This window comes from Parasteatoda tepidariorum, chromosome 10, assembly GCF_982258835.1.
Source record: "Parasteatoda tepidariorum strain Cologne lab strain chromosome 10, Ptep-v5.0, whole genome shotgun sequence".
NCBI classification, from domain to species: Eukaryota; Metazoa; Arthropoda; class Arachnida; order Araneae; family Theridiidae; genus Parasteatoda; species Parasteatoda tepidariorum.
Genome location: NC_141764.1, coordinates 88,923,323 through 88,943,977, shown reverse-complemented (window position 1 = coordinate 88,943,977; position 20,655 = coordinate 88,923,323). Strand labels below are relative to the sequence as shown.

The window sequence follows — 20,655 nt, the reverse complement described above, 5'->3', positions numbered from 1 at the left end:
GACAGATATCTTAACGAGGACAGATATGTCGCATCCTTGGTCCCTTGGCAGGTTTAACAAAGTGGTCAGCTACCCCCTTACCGATGGCAGCCATTGATACTTGACTTCTGTGATCTGTTGGGAAATGTGTCTTAAAAGGCCTGGTTTCTTAAGCCAAGCGCCTTCTCTGGGCGTCAGCGGGAAGTTGACGTACCCCGACGCCATCAAAATACTGTTTTAAAGCTCAGCGTGAGCAGTCGTTCCAACTCAGGCATTATCTTGCATTGCGCATGCGTTAATGGCGTAAACAAATATTAATTTTGATTTTGTAGTTCATTCCTATAACTTTATGTGTTATTGTCGACCAGTGTTTTAGAGGAAAAAAAAGACATTTCAATCTGTAACCACAGATTGTTTTTTAAGCACTGAATCTTTGTAAGATTTTATATTATACAAATTAGGTCATTTTTAATTTCAGAGATTAATTTCTCCTCGAAATCAAAATCTTGGCCGATTTCAATGCTTTGTGTGCTGTTGTCCGCCATTCCTTCTGTCGTTAACGTTACGTTGTAATCCAACTGCAGTTGATTCGGACGGCAGTTGCGTTCAAGCTGAGCGTTCGATGACGTATGCTGTCCAACTCACAAATTGACCAATCAGAGGTTAGCGATCGCTTCAAGCTGACGTTTTGCAAAGCCGACCTGTCCTAAGAAGCCAGACCTTTACGATCAGTTCAATGTGGGAGGAATGATTTTAAGGAAGCACCTTAATCATTAATGTATCGAAAACTTTAAATTTGCTGGAAATGCAATACTTCTTTAAATTTTTTTAATTATAAATCTATTTTTACGATAGCGTTTTTGTGAAAGGTAGAAGGTTATGTGTGCAATGTGGCTATTGGCGACGGTCTGGGAAACACCCCTGAAGATGATCCGAAGACATGCCATCACGATTTTGATCCTCAACAGAGAGCATGACTTCCCTGTTTTGGTAGGTCCCGCAGTGGACTGATCGTTAAGACACGGTTCCCAGCAGATCACCGAAGTCAAGCATAACTGGCTGCGGTCAGTGTGCGGGTGGGTGACCACTTGGATCAGTCTGCGTAGGGACCGAGGGTGTGCGGTATTGGTCCTCGTTAAACTGTGCTACCGTAAAGTGCTCGACTTCACGCTCAGGTCGTCGGGCTACCGAAGCGGGGGTGCCATTCCCTCCGCAGAGGATCAAAATTGTGATGGCATGTCTTCGGATCATCCTCCGGGATGTTTCCCAGACCGTCGCCAATAGCCCATTGTCCAGCTCTAGTGTGACGTAAATTAACAACAACAACAACCCTGTTTTGGTAGATCGATGCGATCAAAGTTTTCACGCACAAGCTCACTGACCACAACCCGTGATGCTTGACTTCGGTATTCAGTGGGAACTGTGTTTTACGATCAGGCCACCGAGGGACGTAATGAGCACACAAGTTTGCATAGTCCTCTTCAGCAATAAAAAAGTCTTCAATCCTGGGACCAAACTCCAATCCCTCTACAGTCCCGCAGTGGGCTGATTGTAAAGACACGATTCCCATAAGAACACTGAAGTCAAGCATCACTGGCTGCGGTCGGAGAGCAAGTGGTGACCACTTTTTTCATCCTACCTAGGGACCGATTGTGCGCTGTATCGGTCCTTGTTAAGCTGTTTTACCGTAAAGTACTTGAGTTTGCTAGCAGGTTATCGGGCTACCAAAGCGAAGGAGCCATCCCCTCTGCAGGGGGATCAAAATTGCGTTGTCATGTCTTCGGACTTCGGATCATCCTCGGGAATGTTTCCCAGAACGTCGCCAATAGCCCATTCTGCAGATCTAGTGTGATGTGAATAAAATACCTACCTAGCAATCCCTTTACAAAGGCCACAAATCGTCTCTGACTCTTTACAGCAACTTTCTTCTATTATCTAGCCTGTGCTACCGTAAAGTGCTCGACTTCGCGCGCAGGTCGTCGGGCTTCCGAAGCGGGGGTGCCATTCCCTCCGCAGAGGATCAAAATTGTGATGGCATGTCTTCGGATCATCCTCCGGGATGTTTCCCAGACCGTCGCCAATAGCCCATTGTGCAGCTCTAGTGCGACGTAAATTAACAACAACAACAACATCTATTATCTAGCAGCAACCATAAGCTTTATTAATGGAAATACAGAGCTATTGGCTAACAAGACTGCTCGTCGCACTTTTCTACAATCTACAATAAAAAGCCAAGCGGTATCACCCTCCGAACGCTGTGCGAAGGTTGGAGGTGGCGGGTTTGAAACCCGTCGTAAACCTGCATGTATTCTGCGTGATGTCCTTCTCTGAGTTGTTCTATCTGTCCTTTAACTTGACAAAGGCTTATAAGTCTAAAAATGAGCACACAAGTCTGTAAATGTATGTAATTCCAGTAAAGCAATAAAAAAAATTAATTACAAACACTAGTGAGTCCTAACTATTTAGTATGCACCTTGGGTACCACCGATTTTAAAGCTTGTTTTCGTTAATTTCAGAAATCAATTATTTTAATTATTTTTTTTTAGTGCTGAATGCAATGTTGGTAGATAGAAATGATGAATCGTTTAGCTTATAATTTTGAATATTTGGTAGCAAAATAAGTTTTTTCAATACATTTTTCTTTTGTTTGGATAAATTTATGTCAATTAATTATTATCAAAGTACACAAAAAAATGGAAAACAATAGTCGTTTTTTCTGTTGCTGTTCTTTAAGAAAAGGACTTATTTATACTACACGGTTTGTTTTAGTAAGTATTTTATTTAAAGCATATTACTCTATACTTCATAAATTTCTAAAATTGTGGCTTAAAACATATAAGTGTTTAAATATAAAAACATTTTTGATGTGAAACAATAAGCTAAGTTGGAGAAAAAATTCAACAGAATTCTAAATTAATGAAAAATATCACAGGTTCTGTTGTAATATCGCAGATAGATAAAAATATTTAAGGCAAATTTCAAAATATTAACATTACTCTTTGCATTACTTAAGTTTTAGAATGTTACTTTTAATATTTGTCAGAGACTTTGTGTGTAAATTATAATTCTAAGTTTTTACAATTCTAAGCTCTTCTTGGTTTATATGATTGAAGTCTGGACATAATACAGATGCCGATGCCGTATAATAACATGCTTGTTTGTGATTTTATGGAAACACAAACACAGTTTGATTCATTCATTTGATCTTGATTTACAGATTTTTATTCTATATTTGATGAGTTTTCAAAATGTTTGCTTGAAAGCACAACTATTTAAATATCAAACCATTTTCAATTTGGAATATATAGATATTAATATAGGCATTTATATAGATATATAGTTGTATAGACTTATATAGATATATATAGTTTGGGAAGTGGTAAAAAAAGTCTTCCAAAATTCCAAGTTTATGAAAAATATGTCTTAGTCTCAATTGCAATATAGCAGATAAAAATATTAAAAGTGCATTTCAGAATATTAGCATCAAATCTTGCCTTACTTAATGTTATTTTTCATATTTATTGGAAATTTTACATGGAACTTACAGGTTTTGCGAATCGAATTTCCTTTTCTTATTGTTCTTTTGACATGATTGGATCTAATCATAAATTTAACATGTTACCTATTGATCTTCTGAAAACATATTTTGGTTAACTTACTTGATTAAGATTAAACTTGTTCCTATTGCATCATTTACAATTTTGAGTTTTAAACTCCCATTTCTTTAGTATAAAAACTCGTTAAATAGTTTTTGCCAAAGAGTTTATTTAGTAATAGTGTGAAAAGTGACATTTTTTGTTATCCAATTTTGTATTTATTAATTTAATTGCATTTGTTAACTGGGCATTTACATGCAAAGCTTATTATTACATTAAATGTAGCTTATTTGTTGTTTATTAATTATATGTGTTATTGAGCTAAAGACCGTTATATTTATTAATGAGTAAACATAACTGATTCCTCTAAGTAATGACGGAGTAGCATTATGGGGGAAAGTTGAATTAAATCTCTGAAAGTTGTTTGTAATAAGCTGTTTTATTTGAAAAAAAATTGTTTTTTGAAATTTTTTATAAAATGTTTCAGATTTTTACCAGTTTCTCAAGTGCTTTGTCTATCATGGCGTTTTTTCGTCTAGCTTCTGATGGAAGTCGTAAGTTTAGTTTAAAAGTTTAATGATTTGTTTAAATTATATATATATATATTATATATATATATATATATATATATATATATATATATATATATATATATATATATATATATATATATATATATATATATATATATATATATATATATATATATATATATATATTGACACAGTCCCGCAGTGGACTGATCGTTAAGACACGGTTCTCATTAGATCACCGAAGTCAAGCATCACTGGCTGCGGTCAGTGTGCGGGTGGGTGACCCACTTGGATCAGTCTGCGTAGGGACCGAGGGTGTGCGGTATTGGTCCTCGTTAAACTGTGCTACTGTAAAGTGCTCGACTTCGCGCGCAGGTCGTCGGGCTACCGGAGCGGGGGTGCCATCCCCTCCGCAGAGGATCAAAATTGTGATGGCATGTCTTCGGATCATCTTCCGGGATGTTTCCCAGACCGTCGCCAATAGCCCATTGTGCAGCTCTAGTGCGACGTAAATTAACAACAACAACAACAATATTGACACAAAATCGTTGTGCTCCTCAATAGGAGTTAGGGAAAATCTCAAAAAGTAAATCCGTAAAATGTTTCGTTTCTGGGAATAAGGAAAATCTTAGTAATTATAATTGATCTGTTAAGTAGGTTTAGGGAAATTTAGCTTTCTCACTTTTAGTTACAGGGATAAACGTTAGAAGGTTAATTAATGCATATTTGAACTAAAAATAGATTTAAAGACAGGATGTTATTATTAAAGTGTGAGTTTTGTTTTGAATAATAAATTAAGAAAAAGAATCAGATAAATTAATAACAGAAATTATTAGTTTTGATTATTACTTGTTAGATTTTAAGAAAAATGTTCAAATTACTTTTTAGATAAGCAACAAATGTTATAAAGCGTTTAAAAAGACCCAGTAATATTTTTATTTAGTTTCTAAAAGTTTGAAACATAATTTTTTTTTTATAGCCACTATTGATGTATATAATTTCAATAGTACTCACCCGAAACATACTTGGTAGGTTTTGTAGCATAAAGAAAAATATTTCATATTTTGAATTAATTTATACATTCGTATTTGCTTCGAACCTGTCATGTAAATGAATTAATTAAAAAAATGCTAATAAACTTGATTATTATTTATGAACGTATTTTCTTGAGTCACAAAATCATTAACTTAACCTGTTGCTTACGCACTTAGCATGATAAGGCCATTCTGGTATAGCAGTAAAAAAAGGGTTAATATAATTTTTGTTTCAGCAGTACGAAAAGGGTTAATATAATTTTTTTTTGACTGAAATGTTTAATATAAATGCAGAACTTAGAATATTTAATGATTACGCAACTTGGATTTGGAACTATTTGTTATGTAAAAATAAGTCTGGAATATTATAATAGAAAAATGTTTTCAATTTGTTGGATTTTAAAACACCAATCTTCTTTAGAGAATTTTCTGTTGTTATAAATATCCTTTTTCGATAAATAAATTCCCTTATTTTAAAAAAAAAAAACTAATCCATGTTCTTAAAAGAGATATGAAAACTTTAATCAAAAGCATATTTTGTGTAAATTCATCATGCAGTTAAAAAAACGAGATCGTTAATTTTATTATGAAGTTATATATTTACACCTGAATTGCTTGTGTGTTCTTAAAAATAAATGAAATTGCTACGAAATATTTGTTGAAATTAAAATCTTGATGTTGGATTTTAAACGGATTTTTAAAAGTTTAATATCTCTTTTTGCAGAAGTTCGGGTACTTTATTTCTTGATAGCGTGTTATTCAGTATCATACAGTGTCATTTGCCGAGGACTGATCAGAGGTGTTGAAGAGGTAATATTTTTTAAAAGTTCGTTTTGTGAAAGCATTGCTGTGAAATTTTATTTTAAAGCCGTCGTTGAACAGTCGACCCAATTTCGGGTTTACGGCTGCTCATGTTCTATTCCGTAGCCTTGTAATTTTGAACCTAATCCAGAAGACAAGGGAACTCCTGGATCAAGTATTGGGCAAAATTTACCTTCGATCATGATTTTTTGAGGGAAATAACCAGCATTCGCGTTACGTGGTGAGGAAAACCACGATGCTAGGCTAAGGCTAGGAGACTCAAACCCATGATCCGTCTACCACTTAGGATATTTCATGTCAGCTTTGTGGTCGGTGCAAGCTGGATGTGGAATTCATATCGACCAGCCATCGCTGGAATTCGAACCTGGTTCACTTCATTTTAAGGCGAACGCTTCACCACCTGAGCCATCATGGCTCCTTGCTGTGAAATTAAAATAAAAGGTCACAGTATTACGCAAAAATATACTAGTACTCAAAATTACGAGAATTTGCAGATTCTGCCAGTTCCGTACAGAGCCCATCTAATTCAAGGAGACACTATAGGGCGGGAGAAACCTTTCCTGGTGAATTCTATATCACCGACATAACTAATTTAAAATAAAGACAAAGTACTCTCAGATAAATCTAGAGTAAAACCGTATGAACTTTCAAACGCTGTAAGAAAAATACCAAAATGTTTGAAATTATGACAGGATTATTCGGGATTATGCAATGGAGAAGTAATTTTGCAATAATTCATTTGCATTTAAATATTTTGAGATCATTTCTTCTGCGTTTGAGACTTTATGATTTGCTATTAAGTTTACTTTAACTCACTATTTTCCTAAATTTCAGATTTTAAATTATCAATCGAAATATAGCGGAATCTTCCATGAAAAGTTTCTCCGCAACTAAACGTTCTCTTAAGAAGACGCAATACCACGGAAGAAACTTTTCATCGCAAATTCTGCATTCCCTCCATAACTAACTTAAAATTTAAGAGAAGGAAAAAGTTAGTTCAGGCAAACCTAGAGTTCGCTACGAAGTTTCAAATATTGAAATTTTTTTTAAAAATATCAAAATGGAAACAAATTATTGAAAGAGAATTTCCTGCATAATCCTAAGTTATCTTCTCGTAATTTGTTTTTCTTGTGTTATTTCAAAATTTTTTTTCCAGTATTTGAGACTTCATGACTTACTCTAGGTTTGCCTGAACTCATTTTTTCTGTACTTTAAATTTTTATTTACTATGGAGGTAAAAGAGAATTTGCGAGGAAAAGTTTCTCACCTGGTATAGCCTCCTCTTAAACGAAATTCGAGGATCGACACTATAGTTTGAGGATAGATACGAACAAGATACATACAAACAAAACAACCATTCAGAAGTTATAATACATACGCATGATGGTGCATAACACTAATCTGAGTCTCACGGTATAAAATAGTAGCTAAAAAATCGAAAAAAAAGATCAATCGAGGAAATGGTCTTTGTCCTATCTATTTTCAATGATATACATATTTTACACTATAATTCTCAATAAAGACAGTTTAGGTGTTCCTGTGACACTTGGTCCCTCGTATTCGGTAACGCTGTTTTCGAGCCTGATTGATAGCGGTAGGGGTAAAGATATGCAATAGCCCACCCGAGATCACCCTCCGAGACCAGGTTTTATAAAGTTTGGAGATCTAGTTGACCAATCCATCTGGCGAATATCTTAACAACTCAGAAATTTGCCATTTAATTTGTCACTCTCAGAAATCAGTGCCAGATGTGGATGCGTACTATTGTCCATTTAACATGGTTTTTCGAAGAACTGTCGCGATGGAAAATAACAAAGTCACAGTTTAAGTACCTTGCAATTGAAGCAAGGCAATGATTTTAAATTATATATATCATCTTGCCGTTAAGAATTATATGGGCTTCAGGACGGACCAATAACTTAAATATTTTAAAAGTTATTAAAACATTTTTAAAAATCAACAATTTGGTGACATTTTCCCACCTAGAGGAAAATTATCAAAATGACTGCTTTATTCTCAGTTTTTGCAAATTCGTATGAGTTTTTAAATATTGAAAAATTAGATCACAAGCTCTTTTCATTTTTATAAAATTGTGGCTTTTCTCCATTTTGCCGCTTTGTGCCTTTTTCAGAATAAGCATAGACAGCGCTGGCTTTAGATAGGCTAAGATTCACCTTACAGTCATGAGTAACAGTTGCAAATTCAAATTAGTAATTTAATTGCATATTATTTGCATCATTTCATACGACGAAAAACAGCCTTAAAAGAAATAAAGACGAAGTGTACCCCTGAATAAGCAAACACTACACTCCAGTCTTCAACCATAGAACATGCTTGGAGCACTATGGAAGCCCAAATCGTAACCGCCAACAGCCTTATCTACAACCATTCTAGGCCTGAAAGCAGTTTTTTAAAGAGTGGGGGCAAATTGCCATAGGAACATCTAAACTATCTTAATTCATGTCTGAAATCATGGTATTAGGTGTGTAATTCATTGAAAATAGACTGGGAGGGAACTATACTTCTATTTTTTTGTTACCACTGCTTCATACCGCCCGACTTCGACGAGAGTTATGTACAATTATAATGCGTTTATATTATTACTGATTAATAGTCATTTTGTTTGCATTATAACAACCTATTTTAAATCCAAATTTCGACCTAAATTAAAAAAAAAAAAAAAACATTGATTCTGGAGATAATTGACGAAATCTGAACATTCCCTTTATTTGAATTACCTGCGTATGACTCAATTTTCAGCGGCTGTTTACTTCTGGAAACGGTGAGAAGTGAATTATTAAATAAATAGTTCTTCTTTCAGCACATAATTAGAAAACTAATTTAGGATTGAGTTGACCTATTTGCTTCATTTTTTTGAAGACTAAGCGTTATTACACTGAAGATTTTAATATTTAATTTAAATTTTTAGGAACGGTGCGATAAGGTTTTATTGTGGATTGGATTTACTGCTGTGACTATAGGATTACTAATGACCGGATCATTTTACGAATTTGCAAGTTGCTGGGTAAGTCAAATTCTAAGTATTCAACATATGATAATATTGCTAATTGGTATGGTTGTTATAAATTTGTTTTATTCGTTACAAGTAAAATATAGTTAACATATTTTTTTTAAAAATTCTTATTCATTGTGTCTTACACAGTACCTTAATTTAAGTTTGTTAATTCTATTTTATCGAATCTATTCTTTTTCTGTTAAACAGGCTTATTACTATAATTCATTTTATAACCGTCGTTGAATAACAGATTCAAATTTGGGTTTAAGACTTTCAATTTTCAATTCCGTAGCCTTGTAATTTGTAACCCAATCCAGAAGACAAGGGAACTCCTGGATCAAGTATTGGACGAAATTTGCCTCCGTGGAGGACTTTCGATCGAACTAACCCGCATTTATGATACCCGCATTGTGTTGGAAATAACCCGCATTCTCCGGACACTGAGGGAAAAAATTCATGAAAACCACCCACGATTAGCCTGATGGCACAGGGATTCTAACCCAAGATCCGTTTACCACTGAGGATATTTTACATCAGCACCGTGGTCGGTGCGAGTCGGGTGAGGAATTCGCAACAATCAATCATCGCTGGGATTCGAAACCGGTTTACCGCATTGGAAGGTGAATGATCTATTCCCTGAGCCACCGCGACTCAGGCTCATCTCGATATAAGACGCTCTGTAATCACTTCTCTTAATACATAATTTCATAATCCTTGTCAAATATGAAGTCTAATAGAGAACACATTCAAGTATCGTTGATTAATATTTTTGCTTGACAAAATAAAAACGTTATCAACATCTACCGAATCACGAGTGGGACAGGCGGAGTGAAAACTATCAAAACCAGTTCGGTTGCAATATGAAAATTGGTGCTGCTTTTAATAATCTCTCTTATTTATTACTACTTTATTTTGGATGAGTATACTTAATAAACCTAATTTTTGAGGAAGAGATGAAAAATATTCAGGTGATAATTTACGAAATAGCCAGTGTATTATAAATATCAAAATTTTAAAAATTTCATTTCTGACACACGTAAGTTGATAAAAAAATAATTTAATTCGCAATTTTTACATGAAAAATACTTTAAACTATTTACAAAATTTAAGAATAAGTACTTTTTAATACGCTAAAGAGATGCCAGAAAAGCACGAGTAAACAGATTGTAACATTTTAAATTCATAAATATAGTTATATTCGTTCTTAAAAGGAAGTATTCTAATATTATTTGGTATTTATAAAGCTGCTAAACGGCTTTTTATGTAACAAATGCTATTTTGTGTAATTATTTTAAAGAAGCATTTTTAGGTTTGAAAAACAATAATAAATGTAAAGAAATGTGACCAAAACTGATATAAATACACGAAGTAAAACTACGTAAATTTTTTTCGAATAATGAACGAACAATTCATATCTATTTAAATTTATAAGAAATTGGAAAGGGAAAAATTATAAAAACTGGGTTAATTTAAATTCCCATTTTTAAATTATTGTTATCGATTTAAATAAATTTAAATATCTATTATATATTAAATAAATTTAAATAAAAATAAAAATCGATTAAAGAAATTTAAATAAAAGGATAATTTGATTAATCTGTTCCAAATAGATACAAAAATATTGTATCTCTATTTGGAACAGAAATTATGCAATTAGTTATAAGCGACTGAGAGATTGTCAGACGTAAAAACTGTACTATTTTTTAATACTTTTCTTAACGTTTTTATACATTCGTCTTTTATCACTTTTTTACATGGATACATCATACAAGTAATGATTAAGATTTTTTCTCTTCTTTTGGTTGGATTGGAAGTTTTATAGCGATTTCCACTTTAGTTTTAGATCAATGTCAAAAGTACACGATAATATACAATGTAAATTTGCTTAGTAAAATTATTTTAAAAGATCACAGTGATTTATTTAATGTTTTGCCTTATTCAGTCCAACTTTGATGAGTTACCTTCAAAAACTTGGATGCTTTCATTTGCTACTGTTTTCTTACTCATGGCGTTTTTACTAGTAAGTTTTTTCCTATGTTTGAAAGGATATTTTTAATTTCTTCTTGCGTGAACTTTTGTATAGTTTAACTAAAAATATTAACAATGCTTGCAACAAGTTTATTTAGTTACTTTCTCAATGTCATACTTCTGCATTTATTACAGGCATATTAGATCAGTTTCCGATATGGAACATTTGGAACATACTCCAAACTGTTCCGATGAAGCTGTTCGAAAACAAACTGAAATGTTTAAGTAGTTATCACCTTAAGAGATGAGTGGAGATATTCTTCCCTTCTTCTTTTGTTATAAATAAATAATTTTGAGAAAAATTCAAATGTTTTGAAAACAAACTTTTTATAATAAAACAAAATATTTTCCAACGCTGCATTGACAGTATCTTTTTTATCAAAATAAAAATACGTTTAAAATATACTTTTGGAAATTGAGAATTTGATTGGTTCATTTAAATAAGAACGATTTTATTACACTCAATAGGAATGTTCCCAAGTTTGTAAAGATCGTGAATTGTATTTTATTATTCTTTAAGATTTTAATTTTATTACTGCAGATTAATTTTCTGAGAGGAATATTTAAAACATTTATTTATGTGGAAATTATGAATTGAATCAATCGAAAAATCAACAGTTAAGGATTAAAAAACGTTAACCACTGATCGAAAAACTTCTCAAAAGTTGAACATGTGTTGAGCGGGCTCAAAAAGTTCCACGTCGAGGAACATATCTAATGGTTTAAAGGAAAGCAACTCTGTTAAACCTATTTAAAAGTTTAAATATTTCGAGGAATTTATTTAAAATTACTAACTGGCAAAGTTTTATGATTTTATGTTGAAGTAAATTAAAATTACGTATATTCAAATTATGGATTTGTTATGTATTCAAATTATGTTTAACTATATGATTATTATGAAACATAAATCAACAGAATTATATGTTTTTATGCATATAGCTTGTATAGGAATGAATTTCGAAACTAAGTGTAATTGGCTAAAAACTCAGACGGTGCTTTGCACAAATAGTTCGCACGAGAGTATCACTATTTGGAACAACAAAGCAAGTGAGTTGTAAAATAAAATAAAGTCTTTATACCCAATTGACAGAATAAACTAAAATTGATACTAAAAAATCACACTTAAATACTACATAGCACTATATTAAAAAATATTCATTTTCAAAGTTAATTGATGAAATTAATTAAGAAAAAGATGTTGGCACCACAATTTTATTAGCGGAATGAGATCTCCGAATAATCACAGTTATACTATATACGAAAATTTGAATTGACTATATTCGGTAAAAATGGAGGAATTCATCTATTAACAAATAAGTTTTGTTTTGTCTGATGAACGACATGTGCTAAGGAAGATATATTTCTTTCGGTCAATGAAATATGGACATTTGCTTGGCTTTTAACATTAAGTAAAAGCACAGTATTTCTCCTTATTAGTTTATCATATTCATCAGTAATCTCACAGGACACAGGACAGAATTTTTTTTTATGCAATTGAGATAGTGTACGATTTTTTTAACAATCATCTGACTCATTCTGGTTGTAAAACTATTTGCAAGTTATTAATTCTATTTTTATAATTTGCAGATGTATTTTACTTGGGGAGCTATATTGTTCTGGAAATATTTACAGTCTAAAGAAAATCAAGGTACGTATTGAAAATATAAGATTGTTCAAATGAAAAAGGGGACAATTTTGCCAGCGTCAGAAATATAGTTACGATAGTAGTGCTATTATTCAGGGGATTTTAGGTAATAAATTTGCTCTACAGAATGCGCATGTAGCAAAAGAGTTGGTGGTTTAACATTGCATATCGCATGTTTATGTACGAAAATTCTATGCACGACACTTACAACTGATCAACCTCGGTACTCTGCAGAGCTTGCGTAGAACGGGAACTTGTGGGATGCTACGTGATAATGCAAAATTTTTCTAGTAATCTACAACTAACCAATTATTCACAAAATTTTTTTTCTATCAAATTAAATCAAATTTAATTGGATACCAGTAAGCTACGTAACGCGAGTGTGCAGAATTTGAGTCAAGTGAGTGGCTTCTGAATCGACGAAAGCTACGATTTATCCACGATGACGTCGTTTGCAGGTATTCAATCAAGAAGCTTAGAAGTGAATGTAAAATTAATGCGTGAAGTTAAAGTAATGTAAAAAATGTCATAATGTAAATAATAAAGTAAATTCAGGTCATTTAAAGTTAATGCAAAGTTGAGCTAAGAAGTATGCGTCCAGAACAGAACAACGTGAAATTGTATGATTTGTAGTGGTAGAGGGCGATTGTGAAATTTTTTTACTCGTGTAATACAAAATGATCGCACAGATGTCATAAGTCGAATTTTTTTGGATTACTTCTTAATTCATGAAAAATAATAAAGGATTCTTGGGTCGCTTGAAGATATCCAATTAACAAGTTTGAATGTAAATAATAATGAAAATTCAAGTCATTAAAAGTTAATGGAAAGTTGAGCTAAGAAAGTTGCGCCCAGAACTGAAGAACGTGAAATAGTATAGTTTGTAGTGGTAGAAGGGTGATTGTGTAAATTTTTTTGACTCGTGTAAGACAAAATGTTGCACAGACGTCATCAGTCGCATCTTTTAAAATTATCTCTTAATTCATCAAGTCAAGAGTAATAAAGGATTCATGGGAGATAGTGGCGTTTACTCTTGTTGGGTTCTCGTAGATCCGATGTCTGATCCATCACTGAAACTTTTATACCATTTACCCCCAGCGTTTTGTACTAGACATTGTTTGCTATAATCAAAATCTATATACTAATATGTTTGCTATATAAGTAATCAATTGATAATAAGTGTTCGAGCTAAGCATACCTTCTTTCACTAAAAATTAGATTATTGGATGTACTGGACTCGTCCATCTTTGCTCGACTTTATATTCACTTTTAGTACTCTCCTTTGTTAGGTTATACGTAATTTGAGGTTTCCTCTTTTTACTTTTGTGTATAACCCTGAAAAGCAACATTTCAATCGCTATTGTATTTGAATTCTCATTCAGGCAATCCTTATATTTACTAAAGTGGCAACTTTTTAGAATGAAAAACATATGAAAAAAATTGCTTTAAAAGAAACGAAATCCAGATTTTAACGCATGTAAAATAAGACAAATATAAGCTTCAAAAATATTATACAATATAACAAGTTTTCTGATTCTTATTTTATTTGTAGGAACAGTTTGAGCATTGTCTAATGTGATAGTGATGGAATAGGGCAATAGCTGTTAAGAAATCTTTGAAAGTTTTTTTGATATTTTTTACGTGCTTTGTATCTGTATTTTTCATTCAGTTAATGTTTTAAAATTATACATATTTGTCCTAAAAGTAATTACTGACAAAAGCTAGATAAAATTGTATTTTAAAATTTCCATTAACTATAATGTATTAAAAAATTACTAGGTGTTTATAAATATTAGAATAACAACTCTTTTTACATTAACGCAAATGTAATATAAGTTAAAATTAAAAACTAAGTTTGATATAAAAATGGCATTATTTAATACATTATTTAAAAAAAGGGAAAATGATTATGTGAATGCTAAAGAGCCAAAGTTAATTAAAAGGTATTTAAATGTAGATATAACTTGTAATAATAATTGGAAAATTAATTTTGATTTTTATAAATGGTTATATTTAATGCAATATTTGAGAAAAGCTAAATTGGTTATGCTAGTGTCTATACTTCTAATGGTAACACGACTACGGTTTATAATTAAATACTATTTTTGCCGTAAAAAATAGTCATGTATAATATTTACCAAAAACAGAAAAGGAATAGTTCATATAACCAATATAAGATACATTTTTGCTTTAACAAACATTAATTGATTGGTCGTTAAGGAATTAATTCTGAAAACTTCGTAATATTTTATAATTGGATTGGATAACTTAATTTACATAGACTTTTATAGGAATACTTAATACTTCTATAGAAACAGTCAATATTATATAATAGATTACTTTTCTTTTGATCTTCAATAAGTTTATATAGAATATAAAGCAATAAAAGCAAATTGTTTCATAATTTTTTAAAATGAAATGTGAAGCGTTTTTACTTGTTTATTCTTGTATTCAAGCTTTTAAAATGCTTCAAAATAAAAATTTTGTAATTTTTTCTTGTCGTGTTTTTATTAATACACTACATGCAGTTAAACTGCGTCTTATATCAGTATCACATTTTAGATGAATGGAGAATCAGCCACGAATTCAATTTAAAATGTTATGAATTCGATTTAAAATGTAATTGTTCGAAACTTCACACTATCTTACACAATTAAACAGCTGAGAGAATGAAAGTTTGAAATGACGTTTTAGTGAATTATAAGGGGAAACAATATTGTTTTCAGTTGCATTCTTTTCAAATCGGCAATCGGTTTCTCTCTCTAAACTATAGTTTCTTTTAGATGACAATTTTAGTCTATTTTTTGTCGAAATGAGCGAATAAAAAAGTATTATATATAATAGGGAGTCGCATAAATGTCTCGACAGAGTTCTAGGGAAGTTAGGTCACATCATCAGGATTCAAATTTTATAGCAACCCATGCCCGGCTATGTTATCATACGCCGCTAGGGGCACTTTCCTATTATGAACTGTTTCGTCGTATGTTTCTGAACAGGTCATAATATGAAAGCTCAACTAGCTGCTTGCGACGACATTTCTGGACATGGGTTTCAATGCAATTTTAAGCCTGATGTGCCCTTACTTTCCTAGAAGTTTTTCGCAACATATTTACACGATCCCCTGTTATATATGTATATAACGTTTTTAAACTTGTTCATTTCTACAAAAAATAGACTAAGTATGCCATTTTAAAAAATCTATATTTTTAGGACCCAAACAGATTTGAAATGTTCACATCTAAATTAGGTAGGATCACGTATTAGCATAAATGCAACAAAAAATTTGTTCCCCAGTGTTATTGCAGAATAAATTTAAACTTTGTATGTCTATAAGAAATAAAGGTATCTTGTGCCTTTAGAGGTCCGCAAGATTTCAATTGGTGAAATCTAGGAATCCCTGTAAATTTATAAATTGTTTGACGTTTTAAAAGGTTACCTATGAGGCTTTCTAAAGTTACTCATAAATGCTTGCTATAAAATACAATTGGAACATTCTTCCCTTAAAAAAAAGAAAGAAAAAAAAAGAGATTGTCCTATAGCATCTTTAACCACTAAGATCTACAGAATTTTAAGACTTGGCAAAGTAAAATGATGTTGTATAGTTTACAAAAGACTAAAATTCTTCCAGAAATTTCGAATTTCTTTAAAGTGTCGCTAGTATTTTTTTTTGCACAAGCATTTTAATTAATATTTTTAAAGTCTGACTTAAAATATCAAACATTCTTGTAAATTAATTAAACTTCTTGTTTAATGAATTAAATGCAGTCATTTAATTAGTTTTGTTCGTTCCAAGAGAGAAGATCTGTAATGTTTCCAAGCATTTAGACATGAACTTAGGATTCTATGTTAACACTCAACTTTGCATAAAATGTTTGCCTTATTTTCTGAAAAATATAATCATTAGCTGATAATGCCAAAATAATACATAAATGAAACTAAATAAGTTGTTTTGCATATCTTCAGAAATTAATTCTTTTTCAGGCTAATACAAATTTTTTTTTTTTAATTAGTTCACAAACCATGAATGAAAAATTTGTTTAAATGAAAAAAATAAGTTGAAATCGTTTATTTAAGTGAATGTTTGTTTTATAAGCTCATTACGAGAGTAATCAGAGCATGACTTTTCAAAAAATTAAGCAATTAATTAGATTCTAAACATAGACATCTCATAACTACTTTTTTAGTGAATTTCAAGGCTATTACAATTGAACAGGACAAAGTGTAATGATATTCCATCAACCTTTTAAACGATCCCTAGAAAATATCATTTTCTAAAATGTTACAAATGGTGAGAATAGAGGTAAGAATTTTAAAGTATTTTTATATTTTCATTTATTTTTTAAAATTACATTGCAAAATACCCTTAATTATCCTAAATCATAATGCCAGAATTACAAATTTGTAATACTCTTTTAAAGATAACAGAAATCAAATCTTACTTCACTATTTGTTATTTATTCTTTTTTCTATTAAATTAGTTAATTAATGACTTCTCTATGAATGATTAATGAAATTTCATTATTCAAACATATTTTTCTTACTACAAGATAGTCCTGCAGTGGACTGATCGTTCCCAGTATAACACCGAAGTCAAGCATCACTGGCTGCAGTCAGTGTGCAGGAGGGTGACCTCTTGAATAAGTCTACGAAGGGACCGAGGGTTTGCGGTATTGGTCCTCGTTCTACTGTAAATGATTCGACTTCACTAGCAGGTCGTCGGGCTGCCGAAGCGGGGGTGCAATCCCCTCTGCAGAGGATCAAAATTGAGATGGTATGTCCTCGGGGATGTTTCCCAGACCGTCGCCAACTGCCCATTGTGCAGCTCTAGTGCGACGTAATAAAACTACTACTACTACTACGTACTACAAGATTTAAAGTTTCAAACAGTTTTTAAATAACAAGAGGAAAAGATTTTTAATATTTCTAAGGATATCCCCGAATAACATTCACAAATGGCATCTGTTTAGAAAGTAACAATATTTCTAAGGATATCACGAAATAACATTCTCAAATGGCATCTGTTTAGAAAGTAACAATATTTCTAAGGATATCCCCGAATAATATTCACAAATGGCATCTGTTTAGAAAGTAACAATATTTCTAAGGATATCCCCGAATAACATTCACAAATGGCATCTGTTTAGAAAGTAACAATATTTCTAAGGATATCACGAAATAACATTCACAAATGGCATCTGTTTAGAAAGTAACAATATTTCTAAGGATATCCCCGAATAACATTCACAAATGGCATCTGTTTAGAAAGTAACAATATTTCTAAGGATATCACGAAATAACATTCACAAATGGCATCTGTTTAGAAAGTAACAATATTTCTAAGGATATCACGAAATAACATTCACAAATGGCATCTGTTTAGAAAGTAACAATATTTCTAAGGATATCACGAAATAACATTTATAAATATAATTTGGTTAGAAAGTAATATTCCTAAGGATATCACTGAATTGAATTAATAAATGAGTTATAAAGCCTTAAAGCAGAATTCAAGTTCTAATCAATTGAATCTATTGTTTTTAAATTTCTTTCATAATGATGGAGTAACATTATTTAATAACTTATTTAATAACGATATAACAGAAGAAACTAATTCTTTAAGAGGGCCACTTCCCGTTTATCGACCTAAAATCACAAAAATGCCTATTTTTTTTTTTTACTTCCATAATGAAGGAATTAACAATTTAATTTTTTTATTCTATCTGTATTAAAGGTAATTTTAGAAATTTGTGAAACACTTTTCTTTCAGTCCTTAACATTGCTGCCTGCGTTGTCAGTTAAAATCGCGAATTTCAATAGAAAAGTAACATTTTCTCCGAAATTACTACTTCAATAAACCAGTATGTACTACATGTATATATTCCTTATAGTACTTGTTGTTATTGTCGTCAGCCATTAAGTCAGAGGAGGTGCGATTGATCTTGTTTTCCTGAGACGCCATCTATGGCCAATAATTCAATTTTTGCCACACCCATACGTCACACTAGTTTATAAGGCGGACCCATTCATACATCCATTCATTCGTCCTCAGATCGTAATTTTGACCTTAACCAGCGAACCATCATTCTCCAATTCAGTACCCCACCAAGAGATATTGCTTTGTTATGGGAAAATTGGAAGACTTTGTGACCTGACAGATTTAACCTGCACCAGTCACCATTTACTACACGGGGAGTCTTCGGCTGCCTGGATTTGAACTCCCTTTCTCACAAACGTGACTCCTAATTTTTTAGAAATAAAGAAATAAATTTCCTAAAAATACGCAAACGTAAATTTTTTAAAAATAAATTTCCTAAAAATAATGTTTTTAAATTTTTTTAAAAATAATTTTGTAAGCAAAATTCTCGGAATGTTGTTACAAAAATTTCCATAATTTAAACCAAATTTTAAGATTCCTTAAAATTAAATTTTAACCACTAACCAAATTTAAAGGCTGTAGCTACAATAGAAATATTTTGTGCGGAAAATAAAAAATAATGATTTTGCGAGATAATCGTTTTTAGATTGGTGGGATTCTGTGAATAGAAGAGCCGTAGTGGCTCAGGTGATAGAACATTCGCCTTCCAATGAGGTGAACCGGGTTTACGAAGTCTACATCCAACTCGCACCCACCACAATGCTGATGTAAAATATCCTCAGTGGTAGACGGATCATGGATTAGAGTTTCCTTGCCGTCAGTCTAACCGTGGGAGGTCTTCGTAGTCTTCATACGATTTACGAAGTCTACATCCAACTCGCACCCACCACAATGCTGATGTAAAATATCCTCAGTGGTAGACGGATCATGGATTAGAGTTTCCTTGCCGTCAGTCTAACCGTGGGAGGTCTTCGTAGTCTTCCTCTCTATGTGGCGCAGATGTGGGTATAACGACGCTAATGTATATAAAAAAATACATCAATGTTCAACGACGGTAATGTATATAAAAAAATACATACTCCAGAAAAAAATTACTTACCTAAAGTTTTGAATACCGATAAAATTTTTTATGCCTAATTAATCCGATTAAATTGAATAATAATGTTCCTTAATAATGTTAAGATTCCTTAAAATTAAATTTTAACCATTAACCAAATTTAAAGGCTGTAGCTACAATAGAAATATTTTGTGCGGAAAATAAAAAATAATGATTTTGCGAGATAATCGTTTTTAGATTGGTGGGATTCTGTGAATAGAAGAGCCGTAGTGGCTCAGGTGATAAAACATTCGCCTTCCAATGAGGTGAACCGGGTTTACGAAGTCTACATCCAACTCGCACCCACCACAATGCTGATGTAAAATATCCTCAGTGGTAGACGGATCATGGATTAGAGTTGTTCCCTTAGATTCATGGATTAGAGGATCATGGATTAGAGGATCATGGATTAAGGATCATGGATTAGAGGAGTTCCCTTGTCTTCTGGGTTGGATTTAAAATTACAAGACTACGGATTTGAACATTAGTTGTCGTAAACCCAAAATTGGGTCTGCTGTTCAACGACGGTAATGTATATAAAAAAATACATACTCCAGAAAAAAATTACTTACCTAAAGTTTTGAATACCGATAAAATTTTTTATGCCTAATTAATCCGATTAAATTGAATAATAATGTTCCTTAATAATGTTAAGATTCCTTAAAATTAAATTTTAACCATTAACCAAATTTAAAGGCTGTAGCTACAATAGAAATATTTTGTGCGGAAAATAAAAAATAATGATTTTGCGAGATAATCGTTTTTAGATTGGTGGGATTCTGTGAATAGAAGAGCCGTAGTGGCTCAGGTGATAAAACATTCGCCTTCCAATGAGGTGAACCGGGTTTACGAAGTCTACATCCAACTCGCACCCACCACAATGCTGATGTAAAATATCCTCAGTGGTAGACGGATCATGGATTAGAGTTTCCTTGCCGTCAGTCTAACCGTGGGAGGATTAGAGTTTCCTTGCCGTCAGTCTAACCGTGGGAGGTCTTCGTAGTCTTCATACGATTTACGAAGTCTACATC

At 32.1% G+C, this 20,655-nt stretch overlaps 1 protein-coding gene across 3 annotated transcripts; it reads left to right on the top strand.

Moving 5' to 3' along the window:
- The first annotated feature begins 2,179 nt into the window (after positions 1 to 2,179).
- Positions 2,180 to 15,146, top strand: LOC107449882 (uncharacterized). Of its 3 annotated transcripts, none has more exons than XM_016065550.5 (7): positions 2,180 to 2,379; positions 4,063 to 4,129; positions 5,867 to 5,952; positions 8,894 to 8,989; positions 10,923 to 11,000; positions 12,596 to 12,656; positions 14,206 to 15,146. In XM_016065550.5, exons 2-7 carry the CDS (start codon positions 4,096 to 4,098, stop codon positions 14,214 to 14,216), a joined length of 366 nt encoding a protein of 121 aa, XP_015921036.3. In that variant the 5' UTR covers positions 2,180 to 2,379; positions 4,063 to 4,095; the 3' UTR covers positions 14,217 to 15,146. The 3 variants fall into 3 exon arrangements, with proteins under 3 accessions (XP_015921036.3, XP_015921032.3, XP_015921035.2); XM_016065546.4 differs by lacking the exon at positions 2,180 to 2,379 and adding an exon at positions 2,413 to 2,747; XM_016065549.4 differs by lacking the exons at positions 2,180 to 2,379; positions 10,923 to 11,000 and adding an exon at positions 2,529 to 2,747 and having other exon boundaries at positions 14,206 to 14,349.
- Positions 15,147 to 20,655: the final 5,509 nt, after the last annotated feature.

Bases quoted from the DNA above. Each gene is read 5' to 3' on its own strand.
- LOC107449882 (XM_016065546.4), top strand. From the start codon at position 2,673: ATGGAAAACAATAGTCGTTTTTTCTGTTGCTGTTCTTTAAGAAAAGGA. The intron at 5,953-8,893 runs GTAATATTTTTT...TTAAATTTTTAG, and splicing joins TGATCAGAGGTGTTGAAGAG to GAACGGTGCGATAAGGTTTT. The intron at 8,990-10,922 runs GTAAGTCAAATT...TGCCTTATTCAG, and splicing joins ACGAATTTGCAAGTTGCTGG to TCCAACTTTGATGAGTTACC.